Source organism: Pezoporus wallicus, unplaced genomic scaffold (assembly GCF_028554395.1).
Source record: "Pezoporus wallicus isolate ANWC-B61680 ecotype Strahan unplaced genomic scaffold, APGP_CSIRO_Pwel_v1 contig_1583, whole genome shotgun sequence".
NCBI classification, from domain to species: Eukaryota; Metazoa; Chordata; class Aves; order Psittaciformes; family Psittacidae; genus Pezoporus; species Pezoporus wallicus.
This window is the reverse complement of record NW_026637266.1, coordinates 514,034-534,613: the sequence shown is the minus strand read 5'-3', so window position 1 is coordinate 534,613 and position 20,580 is coordinate 514,034. Positions and strand designations below refer to the sequence as shown.

The 20,580-nt window shown below is 38.2% G+C and overlaps 1 protein-coding gene across 7 annotated transcripts in view; it reads left to right on the top strand.

Moving 5' to 3' along the window:
- Positions 1–20,580, top strand: part of EGF (epidermal growth factor) — a 59,304-nt gene that overhangs the window by 2,534 nt on the left and 36,190 nt on the right. For all 7 annotated transcript variants that reach the window (XR_008971583.1, XR_008971582.1, XM_057404541.1 and 4 more), the window contains exons 2-6: positions 7,306–7,437; positions 10,839–11,038; positions 12,020–12,201; positions 14,836–15,066; positions 16,178–16,380. Coding sequence is in view for 5 of the 7 variants with exons in the window: in XM_057404541.1 (XP_057260524.1) it covers positions 7,306–7,437; positions 10,839–11,038; positions 12,020–12,201; positions 14,836–15,066; positions 16,178–16,380 (948 nt within the window). In the remaining 2 variants the exon portion in view is untranslated. The remainder of the gene's footprint in view (positions 1–7,305; positions 7,438–10,838; positions 11,039–12,019; positions 12,202–14,835; positions 15,067–16,177; positions 16,381–20,580) is intronic.

Here is a 20,580-nt window from a genome sequence, read left to right as displayed (position 1 = left end):
AAGAAAGATGGGTTATTTAAAGGTAACTGAGTCCCCTGTTCTGACATCAGCTTAAAATAAATGATTAAATCAAGATGGCAATGACAAAAATTGCAAAAGTGTTTCCAATCTACCATAACTTGCTGATAAATGGATACATTCATTTACCAGACTAGTCTTGTTCTAACCTCATGACCTGTCTTCCCATACTTTCTGTCTTACAAACTTTGCTGTTGTGGGCCCCTCTGAAAGGCCTCTTCTCTCTTGGCATACCAAGTCAGGATCCAAATAATATCTCTTAAAATAGCTGTATAAAATTATGTGAGACATTTAGGGTTAGATTTCATTATCCGTCCACAGGATGAGAAGGTCTTTGATCTTTGACTATCCCTAGAAATAAAAGGAACTAATTAAGAAGTGAGCTATTTAGCAACGTAAGAAGAGAACAACCTAGACCTTCATCCGTAGTGCCAGTATGGAAAATAAATCTAGAAAAGCCTACACACTTTCCAGTAAGTGTGGCTTGTAACAATTCACTAACAGACAGCAGACACCTTTCCAGTTCATGGTAGTCCTTATGGCTGGCGAGATGCCACCTCAGTCACAGACGATAAAGAACATTTTACAATTGGTATATTTATTACAGCTCACCAAGAATGGTTGCCAAGCCACAGTTCAGCTTGCTGTCACTGTTCACAGTTCAGTAGTATGAGTCATGTCTCCCACTCACCACTTTTATGCCCACCTTCAAAGCCTGCCTACAGCTTCCTACCACTTGCTTCCACTGCACCCTCTCTCTCACATAAGTAATGAACTAGAATATCATAGATCCGGTCTTCTGGTCAGAGCATGACCTGTGTATCCAGCAAGCAGAGGAAAGGACAGGAGGAATCTATTCCACCAAAGCACCCTTCGGTCTTACATTTCATGTCAGAATTTCACCTTTGCTTAATCCCCTGTAATGCAATGGTCTCTAATTAAGAAGATACCCTAGCACATCTCATCTTTCACCGATTCTATGTTACACAGTCTGGGCTACACAGGTGTTGTTATTTCTACAAGGTAATAACATGTTCAGAGTTGGTCCTGTGAGTGCTTTGATTTCTGCATGTGTGGTACACCAGAAGATGGGCCTTATGCCTATTGGAATCAGTTGTCTGTGCCTTCCTGAAGTACTCCTTTAACTCCTTTATTCTCTCATGTTGTACAGATGCTTTCACCACTCAAGACCAAAAAGTTTCCCACGTGTCACTGTTTATCTGAAGGAACCCCTACAGCAGCCTCTTGCATTATCAGCTTTAGACTAGACATTAATGCCTGTCAGTCTTGGCCTATCCTAGGTAAAGATATTATGTTCCGGATATTGGAGGTGTACTTTGGCTTCAGGGCTGACTTTGAAATATCACTTTGTCAGTTTTAAAAACAAAGGGAGACTTTTACTAGAAAAAAAACCAAACAAACATCAATATTGTTAAAAAGTTTTTGAAGAAGGCAAAACACAACCCACAAATTGAAGTTTTATCTTAAATTCCACGCATCTGTACTAACTTCTGGCATTAACTGATTAGACCTTGTCACTTCTTCAGGGCTAACATACAGCACATTCCTGCAGAGCTACAGCTTGCAATTGAAGGTGACAACTGCAGCTATATAGGTCAGCTTTTTTGGTCAGATGCTTCTTTCTGTGTCTCAAGCTTTCCTTCTTTATTTCTAACTGTTCACCACTCTCCTGCCATGCAGCACTACTGATGAGGAATATTAAGTTATTCCTCTTTGTGTTACATTTTAAATTTATTTTAATTAGCTAAATCCTGGCTTCACTTTGCTCCATAAAGCCTTCTGAACACATACTGTTAAAACTTATGTTATATTCTGCGAAATATGAAGTGCCAGAACCTTAAGTTATCCTTTCTTTGCAACATTGCATGAGGAGTAGTAAGAGCCAGTGAAATGGATAACTATGTTGTCTACCTCTGCTCAGACATAGGGATAAATCTGTTGAGACCCTACTGTATCCCCCTGTATTTCAGAAGAGCTGCAGTCAAGGCATGCTTGTTTCCTTGTTTTCAATAGCTGTCTTTCAGCTAGCTCACTTCATATTACACTGCCCTGAGGAAAGATGCTTGAAAACATTGTTACTAAATAGTAGTGAGGAATTCTTGAATATGGGTCTGAGCCCACAGACCAATTCACAAGAAGATTCCCATTGAATTCTCTGGAAATTGGATACAGCTGAATGTGGACAATTATTATCTTTAGCTGTAAAAACTTATATCAAAAAATGAAGGAGATAAATCTGGTACAAGAAGTGACAGAAGTGGTATCACACATCACATGAAGCTTAACCCTGAACAGGGCTAAGGGACAGACTCCAGGACCATTGGTTAATACTACAAGACTCATCATCAGTTTTGCTCAGTAGAAAATAGAAGATATTAATTTTGTGTTCTGTTTTAAACAAAACTGACTGCTTTCTAGTATCCAGGTTGAAACCTGATTTTAAAGGGATCTAGATGATGGTATTTGTTGATGTTTTTCAAAGAGGGCCAAGTGACAGCCTCATTAACTTCATCTTTGAAAGGCAAGCCAGTAAATATTATCTTGCAAGTTACATGATCCAGAAAACAGACATCCATTTTGTAGTTACTAATTTACACATAGAATTTATTCTGAAGACAAAACCCAATTTTTATTTTTTTTTTTTCAGTGCCCAAACCTTTGAGGTCTGAGTCCAGATGGGTAAAAAATTCAAGACACCGTAGTCCCTTGAGATATTTTTTTACCTTTTCTTTTCAAGATATCTAAAAATGTTTTCTAAATTTTATTTCTAGTCTAAATTTGATTCTACTTTACACTTGATTAAATCATATGATTGCTGTCATATCTGTGATATGATCACCTCTGTGGCTCTGGACTGGAAGAGTTCAGGAGTTGGTAATGACCTTATTGTATTCACACTGTATTTCTTACCATAGTATTTGAGCACTTCGCAGCATCTATCTTTAAAGAATTGTGGGTGATCAGGTTGTGCTATAAACCTCATTCAAAATCAGAGAGAGAAGATACTGAGCTGTGCCTCATCTATCTTCCTGTGGCCTGCTGAGAGATGGAACACATTTTTCCATTTCTGGCTATCTTGTACTCTTTGAGATGTATGCTTTTAACAAAATAGGTAAAAAGCATGGGCTGCTTTCTTTGTAACCCATATGAAATTTCATGTTCAACCTTACTGAAGAGATTGTGGTGGTGGCTAGATACAGCAAACTGAATTAATTCCCAGCCCAGATCCAAAGGAGCCAAATTTGAACGAGGTTATTTGAATGTGTGTATCTGCACATGCATATTTTATGTATATAATGTATGTATTTGGGGCCATAATGAAAAGCAAGTTCTGGCTCACTGTGGTTCCTCTGTATCCCTGCCAGGCATACTAATGTTTCACCTTCTGCAATCAGAGCATTTCTCAGGACTCTCAATAAAGTAGCGTATTTGTATGCAAAGTCATTGAGAGCTGCAAACATCATGATGACATGATTCATCGGTTTTGCTGATTCTCAAGGCATTTTTTGCATAAAGAAGCCTTTGAGAACTGACCAGAACCTCATTCTTCCTTTCAAGGCTGGCTGTCAGGGCATTGCAGACAGCTTTTGTGTTCCCTAAGCCGATTTCTTTCACAGGGTAAAGTTCCCACCAGGGGATGTGGTTGCCAGGACACGTAAAACAGCTACAGGAGGATGCAACTCCGTGAATTGCTTTGGCACTAAGAGTGCAGGTGAAAGCACTGCTAGTTACACCTGATGGATGGTTTTATGATCAGGTTCTCCTAAACCTTAAGAAACAGCCTTCCCCTCTCCCTCTTTCTTTTCTTTTTTTTTTGTACTTTAAGCAAAGAAGAGAGCATAGGACCCTCTTCCATTGTTAGCACCATAAAAGCTGAATGTTCATAGTGCTGTGACATGTTTTATAATAGTGCTGTGTCTGTTGGTGTTTCCTGTTTACCTCTGGAAGGGGCATTCTCCGGTGGCTGAGCTGTCTGTCACCACTGAACCCCTCGTCTTTTATTGAACTGTTATTCTTCCTTTATAGCCTTTCTTCAGCTGGGGTGATTGCTTGCTTTTCAGCATGGGTGAGAGTTGCTTTATTATGTGAACTTTGGTGGTGATGAAAATGGGCAGATTGATAACCCCGAAATCCTTTCTTCAAGAACAATTACTGGGAGGCAGTGTAAATTCTTGTAGACTGATCAATGAGCATGCTCTTTCTTGGAGAGTCTGTTTTGTACACTCATATAAAGCTAGAAAATCCATCCTGTAAATAACAGGTCGTTGTACCAAGTTACCTAGGTACATAGCTCAGTAATCTGTGCTTGGTTAAAGTATGTCTTCCCAATCTGATCCTGACTTGAGTATATCCCCAGACATTTTCCATACCTTCACAGTTTTTCTTGGTAGCTAGTTCCCTGAGCGAATCACACTTCCTGTTAAAATGTGAACTTAATATCTAAATCTGATTTCTCTGACTTCAATTCTCAGCCATCAGTCCTTATTAAAACTTTCCTGCAAAAGGTTGTAGTGTCCTTTAGAAAATAAGGTATTTTTCTTTATGAAGGTATTTACATACTATGATTAATCCTTCTCCCAAGACCCTTTCTGATAATCTAAGCAGATTGAGTTAAGTGTCTCACGGAAAGGCAATTTTCCTTACCTTCAAATCACACTTTATATCCTTGTTGTATATACCTCCTAATTTTCCAGGACCCTGTAACAACCAATATCTAAGAAATACAAGCAGTGTGCCAATACAGTCTCAACATTGTTTTACACAGAAGTAAAATTATTTCTCCACAGTCATTCATTTCTCCTGTGTTTATATGTGTTGTGATTTGAATTTTCTTGCCCAGTAACATGCTAAAAGGTAACTTTTCTGTCCAGTATGAACACAATCTGTAGGTCAGACCTACCTTTCTTATTCTTCTTTAATGTACTCTTTGTCGATCAAATAATAGTTCTCTCATCAGTGTTTCACATTGCTCTCTGTTTTTAGCAATGTTACATCTACACAGTCGCCTTCATCACCCATACTTGTGATTTCCTTATAGGAATAATATCAGGTTTATTTAACAAGATACTATTGTCATAAAAGTACATTGACTGTCATAAACTACACTGTAGCCTTTATCAACACAGGCTTGTACCTACTTTTGTACTGGTGACCAGATCAGATTAGCTGTCCAGCTTAGACAGCCAGTTGCTCCATTTGAAAACCAGTGCATCAAGGAGAGATGCAAACACTGTCCATACCTGCAGACTCCTTCAGGTCTCCGCTGCTACTGACAGCAGCTGTGACAATGAGCTGAGGTCACCAAAGCCCTCCTCTATAGGCTCCCAAAGAGCCCTTTAGTTTAAATCACATGCAGGCAATGTTAGTCAGGAGTAGCTAGTTTTAAATTGGTGACCTGGAGCTCTTGGTTTCTGTAGCCCATTAACAAATTTCTAAGATAGTCAAACCTTTCTAGAGGGAATTTGGAGGAGTTATTCTTTTAATGCGGTGGAGAATGGCATGTGCATCTCTAGTATGTGTGGGAAAATATGCTCCTGAAAGCAGATTGCTTGAAGAAGATTGTGGGTTAGAGTTAGAGTGCTTTATGGAATTAAGTTGCTGAAAATGCTTCTGCTTTACCTTCATAATCTGTTCAACAGAAATCAGTTGCATGTGCTCCGATTACATTTCGTACATTGTCAAATTAGTTCTTCTGCTATGTGGAGCATAAGATTGTGGGAGAACTCTGAAAACAATTTGGAAACATCACTTAGTCTGTACAGATACCTTATGTGGCTGTAAACTTCTAACATTCTTATGAACAACTTTGATACCTGACACACAAGAAGCCCCAAAACATTTTCTGCTACACGTAGTTTTTTAAAGGGTTTAAAGAAGCAAGTTTCCCAGACCCATGGGATATCAGAGATCTGGTTGTTTGGCTTTCCCTAGAAATTTAATTCAAAGTGCTGGTGTGAGCTGGTTAAGTTGCAGTTCCTTGTAGCTATCATGAGGTACCATTTCTGACCTTTGAACTAGGGGAATCCTCACCTAATGCTCCTCCTGAAATACTGTGGTGATTTGCACTTGATTCAAATAATCTCGGACAAGTTACCCATGGGGAAGCATTTCCATTGCCCTAAATTCTTGATCAGGGATACAGGGAAAAAAAAATATTGTGCGCTATCCTTGGAATAACTCAATACATATATGTAGTTTTGGCTATGAGCCAATGTCCTTCAGTGACTTAATCAATCAAATGTGTCTTTAAAATAATTTGTATTGATTCCTTTTTTTCCTATATGTGCAAAGTCAGACAGTCAAACCCAGAACAAAAGTCACTGACATCAAACAGAACTTGGGGAAGGAAAAAGCTACTCTTTAGAGCAACCCTCACAGCAGTTATACAAGAAATATACCAGGATGTGGTACTGTCAAATGTGAAGCACCTCAGGAAGTTACTATCAGATGCATTTGTTTTCAGTAGGAACTGAAATTTATCTGAATTTTCTAGGACAATCATCCATGGTAACACCAAAGGGGTTAATTTCTTTCCTATTAGTTCAAAATATGCTCTTCAGAGGTGACTTTTCTCTGAAAAATAAAGTCCTTAATTTAGGACTTAATTAATAGTTACTGCCTCAACCCCTGATAAATCACCATAAATATGTTAAGTATCTTTTAATTCCTAAAGGCTGTAGCCTACCCTACCAGTTAAAAGCCCAGTTTCTAATTAATTTGCTTGTTGCCTTGGCTTGGGCTTGTTGCTGTCAGAATACTGTGGGGGTTTTGGGGTTTTGTATGTGTGTTTGGCTCAAACCAAAAAGAGCTTACTGTGGAACTCAATGCTGTGGCAGCCTGTTTGCTGTTTTGCTGTTTCCTAAAGTTTGGTAATTTGTTGGCAAAATTATTACTGTGGAAAGAGGGTAAAGATAAAATGAAGCAGCTGCAGGCAGCATTTGCATAGCAAACAGTAATGCAAGTCACAGAAATAGAGAACAAGTCAAGTCTGTTCCCTGTGTTTGGGCAATGAGACCAGAGTGCCCAGACACCAGGAGAACGGTAATTCCCTTGGACACTTTTTTAATGAAAAATAAAATCACTGTGCATTTGACAATGGACAAAACAGTAATTCTGAAACTAATGCATGAAACAATACAGCCATCCTTTCCTTTTTTAATGAAGAGATATTAAATTCTGTGACCAATTTATTATGTCAAGGGTATTCTTTCTCTTTGCTACTTTTGCTAGCTGAATTTTCTTCATCCGTTCAACAATGTGTTTCAGATATTGATGAATGCCTTGAAGGCGGTTTGGGAACCTGTGGCCAAACCTGTATCAATGTTCCAGGATCCTACATCTGCTCCTGTTTGCCTGGCTACACTTTGGACATTGACAAAAGGTCTTGCTATGTGAATGGTAAGGTAATTTTCTCTTTTACTAATGAAAAAAGAGCTTTAGATATTTAAGTAGCATTATTTTTCAAGGAGAACCATGCCTGGCTGGTCCCTACTCACAGTGCCTGGGGTGTTCTTTTTCACTGGTGGAAAACTGCCTCTTGTACTGTGTAGGTAAATGGCAAGGCCAAAGTGGGTTCTACAGAAGAGTGATGGTGAAGAATGGAAAGTATGGTGGTGGGAAGATGAATGAACATACAGAAACAAACAAACAAAACTAAACAATGACTTCCAGTTTAGTCGAAACACTCTCTCTGTGTGCTCAGAACTGTAAACTCTCTTATCCTTACTGCTTCCAGGAAAATGCAGCAGTACATAAGATTTTGTTACCTTTGCCTCTTTCAATCTCTTGGTGTTGATGTCTTTCCAGTTTGTTTAGGTTATAGGGGCAGTGCTGTGAAATCAAAAGCAGGAAACCCTTAATTTTGGTTTGGTCCATTAGCAGTTTCTTAATAAAAATGAATGCTACTGTGAGTTCTTTCTATTCCTTGTTCTGTTCTGAATGTATAAATAGTTTTTGATGCGTAAGAAGCATTTAAATATCAAAAATTTTTAGCCTTTCAAAGAGGAGAACATACACAGTTGTGGCCTTTGAATAACCTTAATTATATCCTCAACAGATGCTACCTAGGGAAAAAATTCTAGTTGGATTTTATTGATTGGTTTAATCCTATGTTGCATCTAGAGTACAAGGTACGAGTGCTATGGATTTCACCTCTCGCCTCTCCTCCTGGGTTTCCTGAATGTTTGGTTTTGGTTCTTTCCTGGGATATGTTAAAGCTCCCTTCTTATCCAGGAGCACTGTTTTTTTTTTTCTGCCTAATTTTTACCTGGGACTCTTGTGAATGCAAAGATATGATCTGACAGGGCATGTTTCTGACCTAGGAAGTAGGAGATGTGCTTGAGTTCCTGTGTATGTAGACTCTGGGACTATGAACGTGGGTAAAAGTATTCTGTGCAGCTCCCAAATTAGCGCCAACACAGTTACTTTAGTCAACTCCTAGAGTCATTGACAGAAACACATGACTCACAAAGATAGATAGATTTTTTTTTAATTAACTATTTTTTGTACTGAAGTGAAACCAAACATGTTACCCTACCCCACAGTGATATTTCTGCACAAGTATCTTTCAAAGAACAATCCTACCTGAGGACTTCAACTTTTTTAAAAATGTTATTACTGACATTTGTAGCACCAGGAGAAAATGACTGATTGTTCAGGAGACGCTGTGGTAGATAAAGAACATTTATGTTAGGTATAAACCTTCCTGTAGGGGGTACACTAAGTGAAATACCCTCATGTTTTAAAGACAGGAAGCTCTTTAATGCCTGTGTTGTTTACCTGTCAATTAAACCCTTGACAAAATTAAGACCCAAATCTGACTGGTGCCTCTGCAATAAAAGTTTGATTGTTTGGTCCCTAATCCATTTGCAACTGTCATTCACAGGTGCCCGATAGGAAATTCAAAGAGTGGAAAGGACAAAACCAAACTATATAAATGCTCTTAGTCAACTAATTGGCAAAAACACAGGCAGTACAGCTGCCAAATTCCTGAGATAAATCAACCTTGCCGCACCTCACCTTTCATGTACTGTTTACGTAACGCAAGTCTTCAGAGTTTAAATATTCTCACATGGGGGGTTGCTCAGTGCAAATAGCAGCAGAAAAATGGAGTCACTAAAATCCTAGAAGCAGCTGTTATAACTGAGTGATAGCTTGACACTTAAGATACAGCAGTCTGTTAGGATAGAAACAAAATTGTAAACAGGAGAAAATGGCATCTTGGGTGCTTGTCAGAACTTTCTTCACTTGGAGAAATCAAAATTGGTCTCATTTCTCTGCTGTGAAAGGGGTTGCATCAAACAACCTTGCAATCATGATGAAGCTGGAGCATCTGGCTAAAATTTGGACAGGTAAAATCTGTTCAGTTTAAAGCCCCAGGTTTCATACTAATAATAAAAATATTTAGCTAAAAGTTTGCTAAACTGGCCAATAAAAAAGAGTTTAATTTTCAAAGATAACTGTGCAAGAAAACTTATGAAAATGTACCTTTGAGTCTTTGATGGCATCCTTACCTGATAAATAGAGAGTTGCTTCTGCACCTCAGGAAGATCAATTCAGCAAGTCATTGCACAGGCTTGAAAGCTGTCATTCTGTTGGTTCTATAGCAATAATCTCATTTTACTGTTACTTGGTTAGAGCATTACTTGTATGCCATGATCTGTTGTTTCAAGCAACTGTGTTAGATACCCCCACCATTCTCACCGCAATCAGATTATCAGATTTCTTTGAATGCTATTGTTGGTAAATTAAGGAGTAGGCTGTACACCCTCTTTTTTTTCATATATATATATATATAAATGCTTCTTTTTAAAATGAAGGCTAATTGTGTCTGGTTACCTAAAAAACTCATTTCCTCTGCTACACACTTGGCAGATATCCATGATACTCAAATTGCCTAAATGAAAACCATTCTGGTTTGGAAATGCAGTTAAGGTTCCTAGGGTAATATTAACCTTGCTCTATGGTGAAACCCTAAAAATAACAAAGAAACTTGATAAAACCTTGGTAATGTAATCTGCAGCCCCAAGCATTCTGTCCAACTAATTATACTTCCATACCTATCACCTGGTTTTAAGGCTACATTAAGACTATTTGGACCATCTTTGTTACTCACCACTTTCAACCTTAGTTGGATTTCTAGAGCATAGGTCATAATTGGAGCGCCTTTCATTTTAACACTTTTTTGTTATCTTACTAATACTCTTTTACCCTTCACTCAATTTGAATATAGTTTTTGTCTGGAACAAGTAGTTGGTGTTGAGCCGTAGAAGTTTTAGGTATAGATCTTCTGGCTTCCTTCAGCCTTCTGCATCACAAGAAACTTCCACAGACTCTTGCTTCTACCTTTGCCCTGTCTTGGGATTTTCAATTTCCCTGTTCAGATAGCTAAATTGAGACTCCAAACCACCTGCCTGTGATAAATTCTTGCTATAGTACAATAGTTGGAAGCAGTCTTCAATTTAGGGATGCATCCATGGCATAATTCTTGCAACCTCTGTAGGCAAGCATGCAGTGGTTCTTCTGACCTTAGACTAGGCTGTAGGTTTTGCCATTACTGGCTAACAGACACTGCAATCTCAGTTTCATGACTCAGATTTTTGACCTAACTTTCAGCATTAAATGTGAAAGGACCATTAAATTTATGTTGTATTGGCTCTCTGAGATATGCCTAGAAGGTTATCGTTAAAATACAAGACAGATGGTTAGATCCTGAACTTTCTCTTTGGCTACAAAAATACTGATGAGAATTTAACACAGAAAAAATACAATGCTTATCCATTAATTGGTCTCTTTTGCAGACCCTGCGCCATTCCTACTATTTAGCCATGGAAATGCCATCTTTAGAATTGACACTGAAGGGACCAATCATGAAAGATTGGTGACTGACACAGGTCAGTCAATGCTTATGGATTTTCATTATACAGAAGAGAAAGTGTATTGGGTAGACTTTGAAAGGCAACTACTTCAAAGAATTCACCTGAATGGCACAAAACAAGAGGTAAAGTAATAAATTTTCTGGAATTCTCCAAGTTAGGGGGCATAAAACCGTCTAAGGAAACCCCCTGCTCTTTAGGTACAATGCTGCCATTCCTGTTCATTGATTAGCACTTCAGACTTATTTAATACCTTTTGCTGTTGTAATAGTTACGTTCCTGAATCTAGGCTGTTTTACTGGCGTTTAGAATACATTTAGTATTTTCTGTGGTTTAAGTGAAGGGGTGTTAAAAATGAAGGAAAGGAAACTCAGACAAACTAAAGCTTTGAAGACAATAATGTTTCTAACATTTTTAAATTAATCCCTGGCATTATGGAAGTTTGTCTTCCAGATTACTGTAACTCAAACTGGCACAAATACTATGAGAAGAATATGCTTGAATTCCTAGTAATTTTTTATCAAACCTTCTATTGGTTTCTATAGTTGCATAAACGCTTCTTTTAGCACTTCATCCTTTGTTCAGAAAAAGCTATGCAGTTCATTGCATCTGCCTGATTAAGAAGGGCAGACAGGCTGCTGTGGCTGAACTCTAACACCGGGAGAGCCTTCTTTTGTTTGAGATTGTTAGGGTTTGTGTACCCATGTGGAGTCTTCACTGATGTATTTTAAATTGATTTTTAGGGATCAGGGTCCAGCAACAGTCTGTTAGGAGGCTTTTCATCTGTAACAGTATAGGTCTTGGTATTTCATAGTGTGCCAAATGCAAGAAGTTGTAGCTAAAAGGTTAGTCCAATGTAGTTCTCATGGAGAAAAGTTTTCCCTTTTGCATGGGGTCACTCAATTCAGAAGATGTGTAAGTACAAGGACCAAATGAAAGGGACTAGAAAAATAAGACAAAGGATCTACAGGAGTGAGAGAAAATGAAGCAGGCAGAGGAATGAAATGGGAATCTTCAGTCTGGCACTCCATTCCTTATATTGAAAGCCTAGTTTAGGGTAATCATTGGGATGCTTCTTGTTGTCAACTTCTTTCTTTTGTTTACAGAGGTTATGTTACATAGACAAAGGCATTTCAGGGTTTGCTATTGACTGGGTAAATCAAGACATTTTCTGGGCCAATAGACAGAAAGCAACCATAGAAGCAACGGACATGAATGGGAAGAAACGAAGAATTCTTCTAAGAGGTGCTGGTCATCCCACAAGGATTACCATTGATGCTGAGCAAAGGTAATTTTAACTAGGTTAGTAGTTTTAATTGAAATGGGCTCGAAATATGCTAAGTACTATGACTGTGGTTTATAGGCTGCTGGGCTAATCTGTGCACAGTGTATTATCTATAGTCCAATACCTCCCTGAACTTTGACAAAAGATAAAAGATTAATAAGCATATAAGAGATAAATAGAGAAGTGTGTGAGAAAAGCCTTCTGAAGTCTAATGCAGAATCTATACCTGTTGGTCATCAGGGAAAATTTTGCTAGTGAGGAGAGCTGAGGCAAAAGATGCATTGCTTGTTCTTTCTCAAAGTCAGCAAAATTTCAAGGCAGAGAAAGCAGGAAAGCAGAGAGCACCAAAGGGGAATGATGCCTGTAAATGCTGGGAGCTCCTTTTGCCCCGGACTTGGCACATTTAGAATATAAATTGGTGTACTTTCTGAGAAAAAAGTCTAAACTGAAAGCTGCACTCCTGTTTCTCTTGTCTCTTTGTCAGTTGCTCTGAATATTGGTTCTGAATCTACCACTGGTACTTCTGTCACTAGTAATTTGGCCTTCATAGAAATGCTTCTTTCAGCTTCAAGCCTTTTACACTGAGAACCATACTCACATGAGAAGTTTGGCCACCCCACGAGTTATCAGTGTGAGCTGTCACAGTGGTCTCGCTATGATAATTTCTCTTTACATATAAGCCTCTTCCATTAAAATTGCAAAGATAAAAGCTTTAGAAGACTTTGAGATGCTTCTCTTTTGTACAGCCAAAACATGTTTTTGTTGCCACTTCTGATTAATAGTAAAGTTGCTCCGCAGTGTGTGAAACTCTTTTAATATTAAAGCTTTTGTGTCCTTTCCTAGTACATTTATACATAAACCAATCTTCTAATGCCAGGAGCATTGCTAATATTCTTTGGAGTCTTGTCACTTGGGTAGGATTTAAAGGTCTGAATATCAGTATATGTAATATTTTCTGATTTGCTATTAAATGTAGTATTTTCCAGTCTTCGAAATATTCAGAAGTCATCAAAATCACTGTCAAATGCCATCAAAATATGCTACAAATAGCATTATAGGGATATATTTGCTCAAGTTATGCAAAAGTCTGGGGAGACACAAGTGCGTATATTCACCTAGGTGTGATTCACCATGCATAAAATCTGCACTCATGTCCTTTCAGGGAGGCTAGTAAGTCAGTAATAAACTATAATCTTCTGTCCATACACTGATTTACAAAAGTTGTGCATAGAGACTATAACCACCTTGGTTTCTTAGTTTCCTTATCTGTAAAAAGTGCATCCTAGCATTCGAACTCTGAATTTCCGGAGTATTGATGTTTATTAAATAACAGGTTCTACAGAAATGCAAACAGATATTAATTGTCTAAAAATGGCAGTATAAATATGGGGTGTCTTTCTGGAACACATTTTCACTTATACATTAGTAATCTATGATAACTGTGAGGAAACTATAAGACTATGTAACAGTGCAGAAAAGCTGTGAGGCAGGGGTTGATTCTTTCTGCTGGTTTACTATATCCCTTGCCAGTGAGATCTAATCCATTTTAGAGCCTTTAGCAAATTGTTAATCTAAGCATAGTGAAGACGGCTTTATGCAAAATTGTTTTGTACGTAGATTCTGTAATTTTTGTGAAAACAGGCAAAATGATGATACTTCTTGGAATTTTTGAGCAGAAGAAACCCAAACAAAAAATCTAAACCCAAGCAATAAAAAAATGAAATATACATGAATGAGGGATAATTTGCTATTTTGGAAGAACTGTTGTTAACCTTAGTCACATGGGTAAATCTGGGTTCTAATCCATGAATAACTTGACATATAAGTAGCTTCAGTACATGACTGTTTTGAGTATTGAAGTTGTATTTTGACTCTGTTTTAATTTAATAACAGCATAGACTGGTTGCTATAACCAGCAGGAATTCAAAAGAAACAGGAACAATAATAGAAATGGTATTTTTAAGTTAAGCACTTAAGTGATATGTTCAACTAGAGTTTCTGGAGATTCCTCCACAGGGGCAGGGGGCAATGGGAATCTGCCTGAGACATGCCTTTCCACAAATTTGCATGAGCTCCCCTTAGAACGAAGGGCTAGTTCTGGTTTCTTTCTCTGACCATATGCTGGAACACAGCAGAGAGACAGATGATAGTACATCATAGTTAAGCTGGGCTGATTCCTGCTTGACCTACATGAGAGAAAATTCTAGGATCTCATTGCTTCCTGAACAATCTCCTGAACAGCCATACAGTCTCTGATAGAAACATTTATTAACATAAGAAAACAATGGTAACAAAACTTTAGTGGTACCATAGCTTCTGTTAAACAGGCAATGCTTTGTTGTCAAAAATGATTTCAGTTCTAAATAGAGCTATGTTAAGGGAAGATCCTGAAATAGGTGAGTATGTATTAAGGAATTCCTTTGTTTTTATTATCAGTTTTGGTTCTGAAAGCATTGTGGTAAGACTGAAGATTTCTGTGTACAGGAACAACTGAAAATTGGTATGTAGCAGTGGTGTGATCTTGCAGCTGTGGTTGTTTGGTTTATTTTGGTGGGTTTTTTATTGGTTGGGTTTTTTTGTGTGTTTTTGTTTGTTTTTTATTTTTTTTTTTCCAAAATATGCCTCTCTTTCCTGCAGGCTATTATTTTGGTCTTCAGATGGTACTGTTTCAAGCATACATCGACTGTCTCTCAGTGGAAGTGATGTGAGAAGTGTTTTAAGAACTACAGAAAAAATAAAGGCAATCTCACTAGATCTGGTTGACAGAAGGCTCTACTGGATCCAACATGACCATGGGAAAGACATTTCCCATATTGGGTCATGTAACTATGATGGCGGAGCTGTTCGTTTGCTCAAAAACTCTGTGCGGTGAGTTTTCCTTAGCTTGTCCGAAAGAAAAGACTCATTTCCTGGGGATGTATGAAAGCTCTCTTCCTCATCCTCCCTTTCATTTTATCAGTTCATAACACGGGAAGATGTATAAAGTGTAATGCAAATGGCCTGTAACCGTAAATCTACAACTTCTGATGGGAAAATGGAAAAAAGTCACTGTTGTAAGGATAATACTGCCACTCAGTACTTTCCATCTTCGAAGCTTTTAGCAAATGATAACTACTTAATCCTTAGAAATCCTCTCTGAGTGTTTATTAATGGCCTTTTCATGCAGATAGGGAAGCCAAAAGCAGAGATTAAATTATTTGTCCAGGGTCACAGTGGGTGAGCTCAGGTGTCTGAGCTGTGCTCAAGAGAGTGAGCTAGATCAGGCCCTTCCTATCCTCCTCTAAGCCTGTTGTCCTCCTTAGCTGTCAAATGGGGATGTGGTGAAAACTGTTCTGCACAACAGACTTGTTCCTTTCTGCTCCCAAATGCTGGGGCTAAGCGCATCTGAGGTGGCTGTTAGACCCATGTGCTGTTGGGTACCTTTGATATTTGGTCTTCATGCTTTGCAGTGGTACATATGCTCTATAGTATGCATGTTTTTTGATGAGGTACTCAGGAAAAGGTCACCTGTATCACTGCAGTCTCTGTCAGTATGGCTAGATTGGCATATAAGTAATAGGGATTGGCCACAGCAAAATGAGAAAAATACATGTTTTTACTGGCTTTCTGATTTAAATATGCAGAACACCATTTGCATATGGTGGACACGAAGCTGGTTTCTCCCTACATTGGAGCTGATACCTAGGCTTTCTCTGTCAGTTGAGTCAGTCCTGAATAACAGCTCATATAAGCTATGAGAAATGCAGGTTATCCATTTTGCATCTATTATTTCTTGAAAATCTGAAGTATTCTGTGTGCTGGATTATGTGTGAATGTGTCTGGCACCTCATCTGATTCTCATACATATAAGATGTATAAGAATGCAAGTAAATGTCAGTAACAGTGGACTTAACTGAACTAGATGCTCAGAAATATATGACTGAGTAAATATATAAGTATCAGGTAATGTGCCATTTTGTGTTATTTTCTTTTCTTGTAGACATCAGTTGCTTGGTATGTCTCTCTTTGCTGAGCACCTGTACTATTCAGAGTTGAAATCTGGTATGATATGGAGAGCCAACAAGTATACCGGAAAAGTTGTAGTCACAATTAGCCTGAAGCCATCATTTTTTCCACCAGTGGAGATAAAAGTGGTACATCCATTTAAACAGCCAGGTGCAAGAACAGATTCTCAGGATTTTGGTAAGTAAACTGTAATGATACTATTGTATGTGTGAGAATAATACTCATAGAATCATAGAATCAGCTAGATTGGAAAAGGTCTTGAAGATCATCAGTTCCAGCTGTTACCCCAGGACTGCCAAAACCACCACTAAACCTTGTCACTAAAGGCCTCATCTACACAGTATTTGAACACTTCCAGGGACGGTGATTCCACCACTTCCTTGGGCAGCCTGTTCCAATGCCTGACTACCCTTTTGGTGAAAAAACTTTTCCTGATACCCTATCTAAACCTCCCCTGGTGCAGCTTGAGACTGTTTCCTCTTGTCCTATCACTTGTTACTTGGGAGAAGGACTGACCCCCACCTCTCTCCATCCTCCTTTCAGGTATCTGTAGAGAGTGATAAGGTCCGCCCTGAGCCTTCTCTTCTCCAGACTAAACTACCCCAGCTCCCTCACCAGTTTTTCATCAGACTTGTGCTCCAGACCCTTCACCAGCTTTATGCCCTTCTGTGGACCTGCTCCAGCACCTCAATGTCTCTCTTGTCGTGAGGGGCCCAGAACTGAATGCAGGATTCTAGATGCATTCACACCAATGCTGAATACAGGGGGATGATCCCTAATCCTGCTGGCCACTCTGTTTCTGATATAGGCCAGGATGCATAATGTCATGCACTGCTGATTTTTCACAGTAATAATTTTCTTTGGCAAAATTCCAGGCCTTGGTGAAGTCAAGGGAAGGTTTCCTGCAACTTCAGTGATCTGCAGTTCCACTTAGTATGTGTAACTCCAGCTGGAGTATTAGGCTGAAAGTGTGCTGAGCATAAACAGCTCGTTTCATTAATCTGAATATGCATGCAGATAAATGTGATTTTCTCCTTTTCTTTGTTTACAAAAGGTGTTTTCATACTTTCCTGCTAAATGCACAAGGCATGCAGCTTTTTAACTCTCCATGTAGATTATCTTCATCAAATGTCTGCTCCTTTCTGAAAGTTTTATTCTAACATGCATTTAAATACCTTCTATGATTATGGCACTGAATGATTTTAAGTTCACAGTATGTGCTACAATTATACTGTGATATCTCAGCTTTGTTGTGAAATGTCTGGACTGATAGCCTGTTTTAGATGGACCTGAAGCTACCGTAATAACTATGAAATAAGAGCATTGAGTCTCTTTAACTGGTATCAGTTGCAGCCTACACTATGAGGTGGTCATGTCACTGCCTTTCACTGTAAATCAGAAAATGAAGGTAGCTGCTTATGGATAGCTCACCCTCCTTGAGAACTCCTGCTGAGACAGTAGGAAGTTGGGGTTTTCCAGGAGAAATAATGTTTTGTTATCTAAACTCTGCAAAAGTAGGCATACAGTATTCTTGCTTTAACGGAATAGCTTTTGTCACCAGTTTTGCTTGGTTATAAACAACTGAACAAACAGTATAGAGGCATTTGTTTGTCAAGCAATAGTTACAGAACTCCTAAGGGAAGATGGCCATGGGTTCACAGATGGCATAAAGACATAAGGAGAAAGTAGTGCTTGTTCATATGAACAAAAATGAAACTGTAAATCTCTCTCTTGAACCATTTCTAAATACATACTATAAAACAGGCTTTGTCTTTCTTCATGCCAACCAACAGTTTTATAGGATACCATGATGCCTCTCCTTCCTGAAGCCTGGTATAAGTGGGAAAATCAAAATCTTCAAAGAAATTTTCCCCTTCAAAAGCTTTATTTGCAGTGCAGAGAGCTGTTAAGTTGCAGAAAAGAGTGTTCCTGGAAATCAAGCTTATACTTGTAAACACAGGGAGCCTCCATTCAGAGCCAATACCTGTTCTGTGGTTCCTTCAAGGAAAACATTCATCCTTGTGAAAGAAAACACTTTTTTCAACTGACACATTTGGTGCTCTCACACAGAGTAACTAAGGAAGGATAAATTTGTGGTGCAGACAGTTGCACACATCTCAGGGTTGTTACAACAGGATTTGGAAGGTCTTATGAGGCTTATGAGGTGTCTGTCACCATGTCTGCATGAGCATGAAGATGGAGAGGCAGAAACAATTACCAAGAACATTAGTTCATGACCCTCAGGGATATTGCTTGGATTACCTATGTCGTCTCCACCAGGGTGTGTAGCATGATTTCATTGCCTATGGGCATTTAGCTTTTATTCTTTTCTCAGAAGATTAACTCTACTTCTTTAACCAGGATGTGCTTCTTTCCCGTGTTTCTCCTTCCACTGCAAAAAGGGTTTCCCCGCCTTTATTAATAAATAAACTACCAACATTTTAAAATGCCTTGCAGTATATATCCCTATATTTCCAACATGTTTAGTAATTTTTTTGTATGACAGTAAATGTTGTCAGCAGTAGGCCTTAATTTTATTTCAAATACCTTCTTGTAAAAATGTCTTGGAAATGATGGAGTAGAAAGAAGCTTAACAGGCTGAATCCAGATGAACCTTTTGGACTTTGGATGTATGTTACTTAGCTTATCCAGTGCAAGACTGGGATGAAAGGAGGACTAATGAGCCTGGCGTGCAAATGAGATTTATAGCTGATCTTACAACAGAGAAACCTGGAGATAAAAGCATACCTAGACTAATTGGATGCTCAGTACAAGCTAAGAAAGTATTTGTTACAGTGTAGTGTCTGCTGTGAATTATCAAGCCTTTTTTAAAGAAGATAGCACGTGAGGTCCTTCAGATGAAAAGGGAACTGATGAGAAGTGCTCAACTGACATGATCTGAATTTTTTACTGGAATTTGGATTATTTACTTTACTACTTAAATACCTCATGTCTTTTCCCTTTCTCTTTCAAAAGACTTTCCTGGATTGGTCAGGGCCAATAAATAAGAAAAGAGAATTAATTCAGGTATGGGTTTTCCAGAACCCCACACAACCACTTTCATATGGCAGTTTCTGGAAGACAGCTTCTAATTCACCTCAGTGTTCTTAGACAGCTAACCCTAGATTTGATGACAGTATATGTATTTATAAATGCCTGCTGGAATGTTCTTCACACTTTTATTAGTGGTTTGTAAAATATCCCATTACCTTAAAATCTTATAGATTGTCTCTGGAATTTTTTTAAAAAATATCTCTTTGACAGGTTAATGATACTCAGTATACTCAGGATATTTCATTTTTTTTCAGGAGCTATGTTGTTTTTTTGCCCAACGTAAGATACTACCATCAGGCTATTATCCAAGAACAGCCGTTACCATATGAAAGAGGTGATAGGAAGAGAAAAAAACCCACCAAACCCAAAGAAACTAGAAAGTATGGTTTATAATTATTGTTCTTCCAGAGAATATTACCTTAAAAACTTTGTATTTCATAATCTAGTCAGCATTCACTTTAAGCTTTGAAATATGATTTTTTTTTACATATTAATTTGGCATTATCAGGTTCTAAAATTTATTCAGTTAAAAAAGAATGTCTTCTTGAGATTGCCCGGACGACAAAATTATTGCTTCTGTTATTTCTCCTGTAATTCCTGGGTATCTTAGGTCTCATTAGACCAAAAATGGTAAAAGCAAGGGGCAAAAAAATAGCACCAGTGATAAGCACAAGATGAAGCCTTGAATATGGTCTTGTTTCTGCTTTATATTTTTTGTACACTTGCATGTTTGTCATCCTAATGAGTTCTGTATTTGAAAACTGGACACCCCATTACTGTATATTCCTGACTCGGTTGCAGTAGGGACAAAGTCTAAGGGTTCAGTTAAAAATTAATTGTACAAAAAGAGAAGCTCAGCTAAAACTATGTAAAATTCAAGTCTCTCAAAATATAACATTAATCATAGACAGTATCCATCTAGTCATCCATTGGTAATTTTTCATTTAGTTATGCAGATTCTACTAGAGAAGAATTTGTCATTTTGATGCAAATACGTGCAATGTTGACAATTTCAGCCAATCTGAAGTGTCAGAATGGGAAATTATTTCAGTTGTTTATAGATGTGATCTGTCATTCCACCAAATAGTCAGCATTTTATTCTCTGTTGTGGCTAGCAGAAGACTAAATGTCAAACTTAAATATTATGCTGCTTTCCACCTCTTGGAATTTAGAGGGTGAATTGGAAATAGCGCAAGAAAAATATTCACATACAAATTTCTTTGCCTGTATGAGCCTGTATGAGTTAGATGTTAAACAGACATCACAGGGCAAAGACTGTGCTATGTGTGGGTGGCTGCATACTCGCATTCAGTAGCAGCAGTT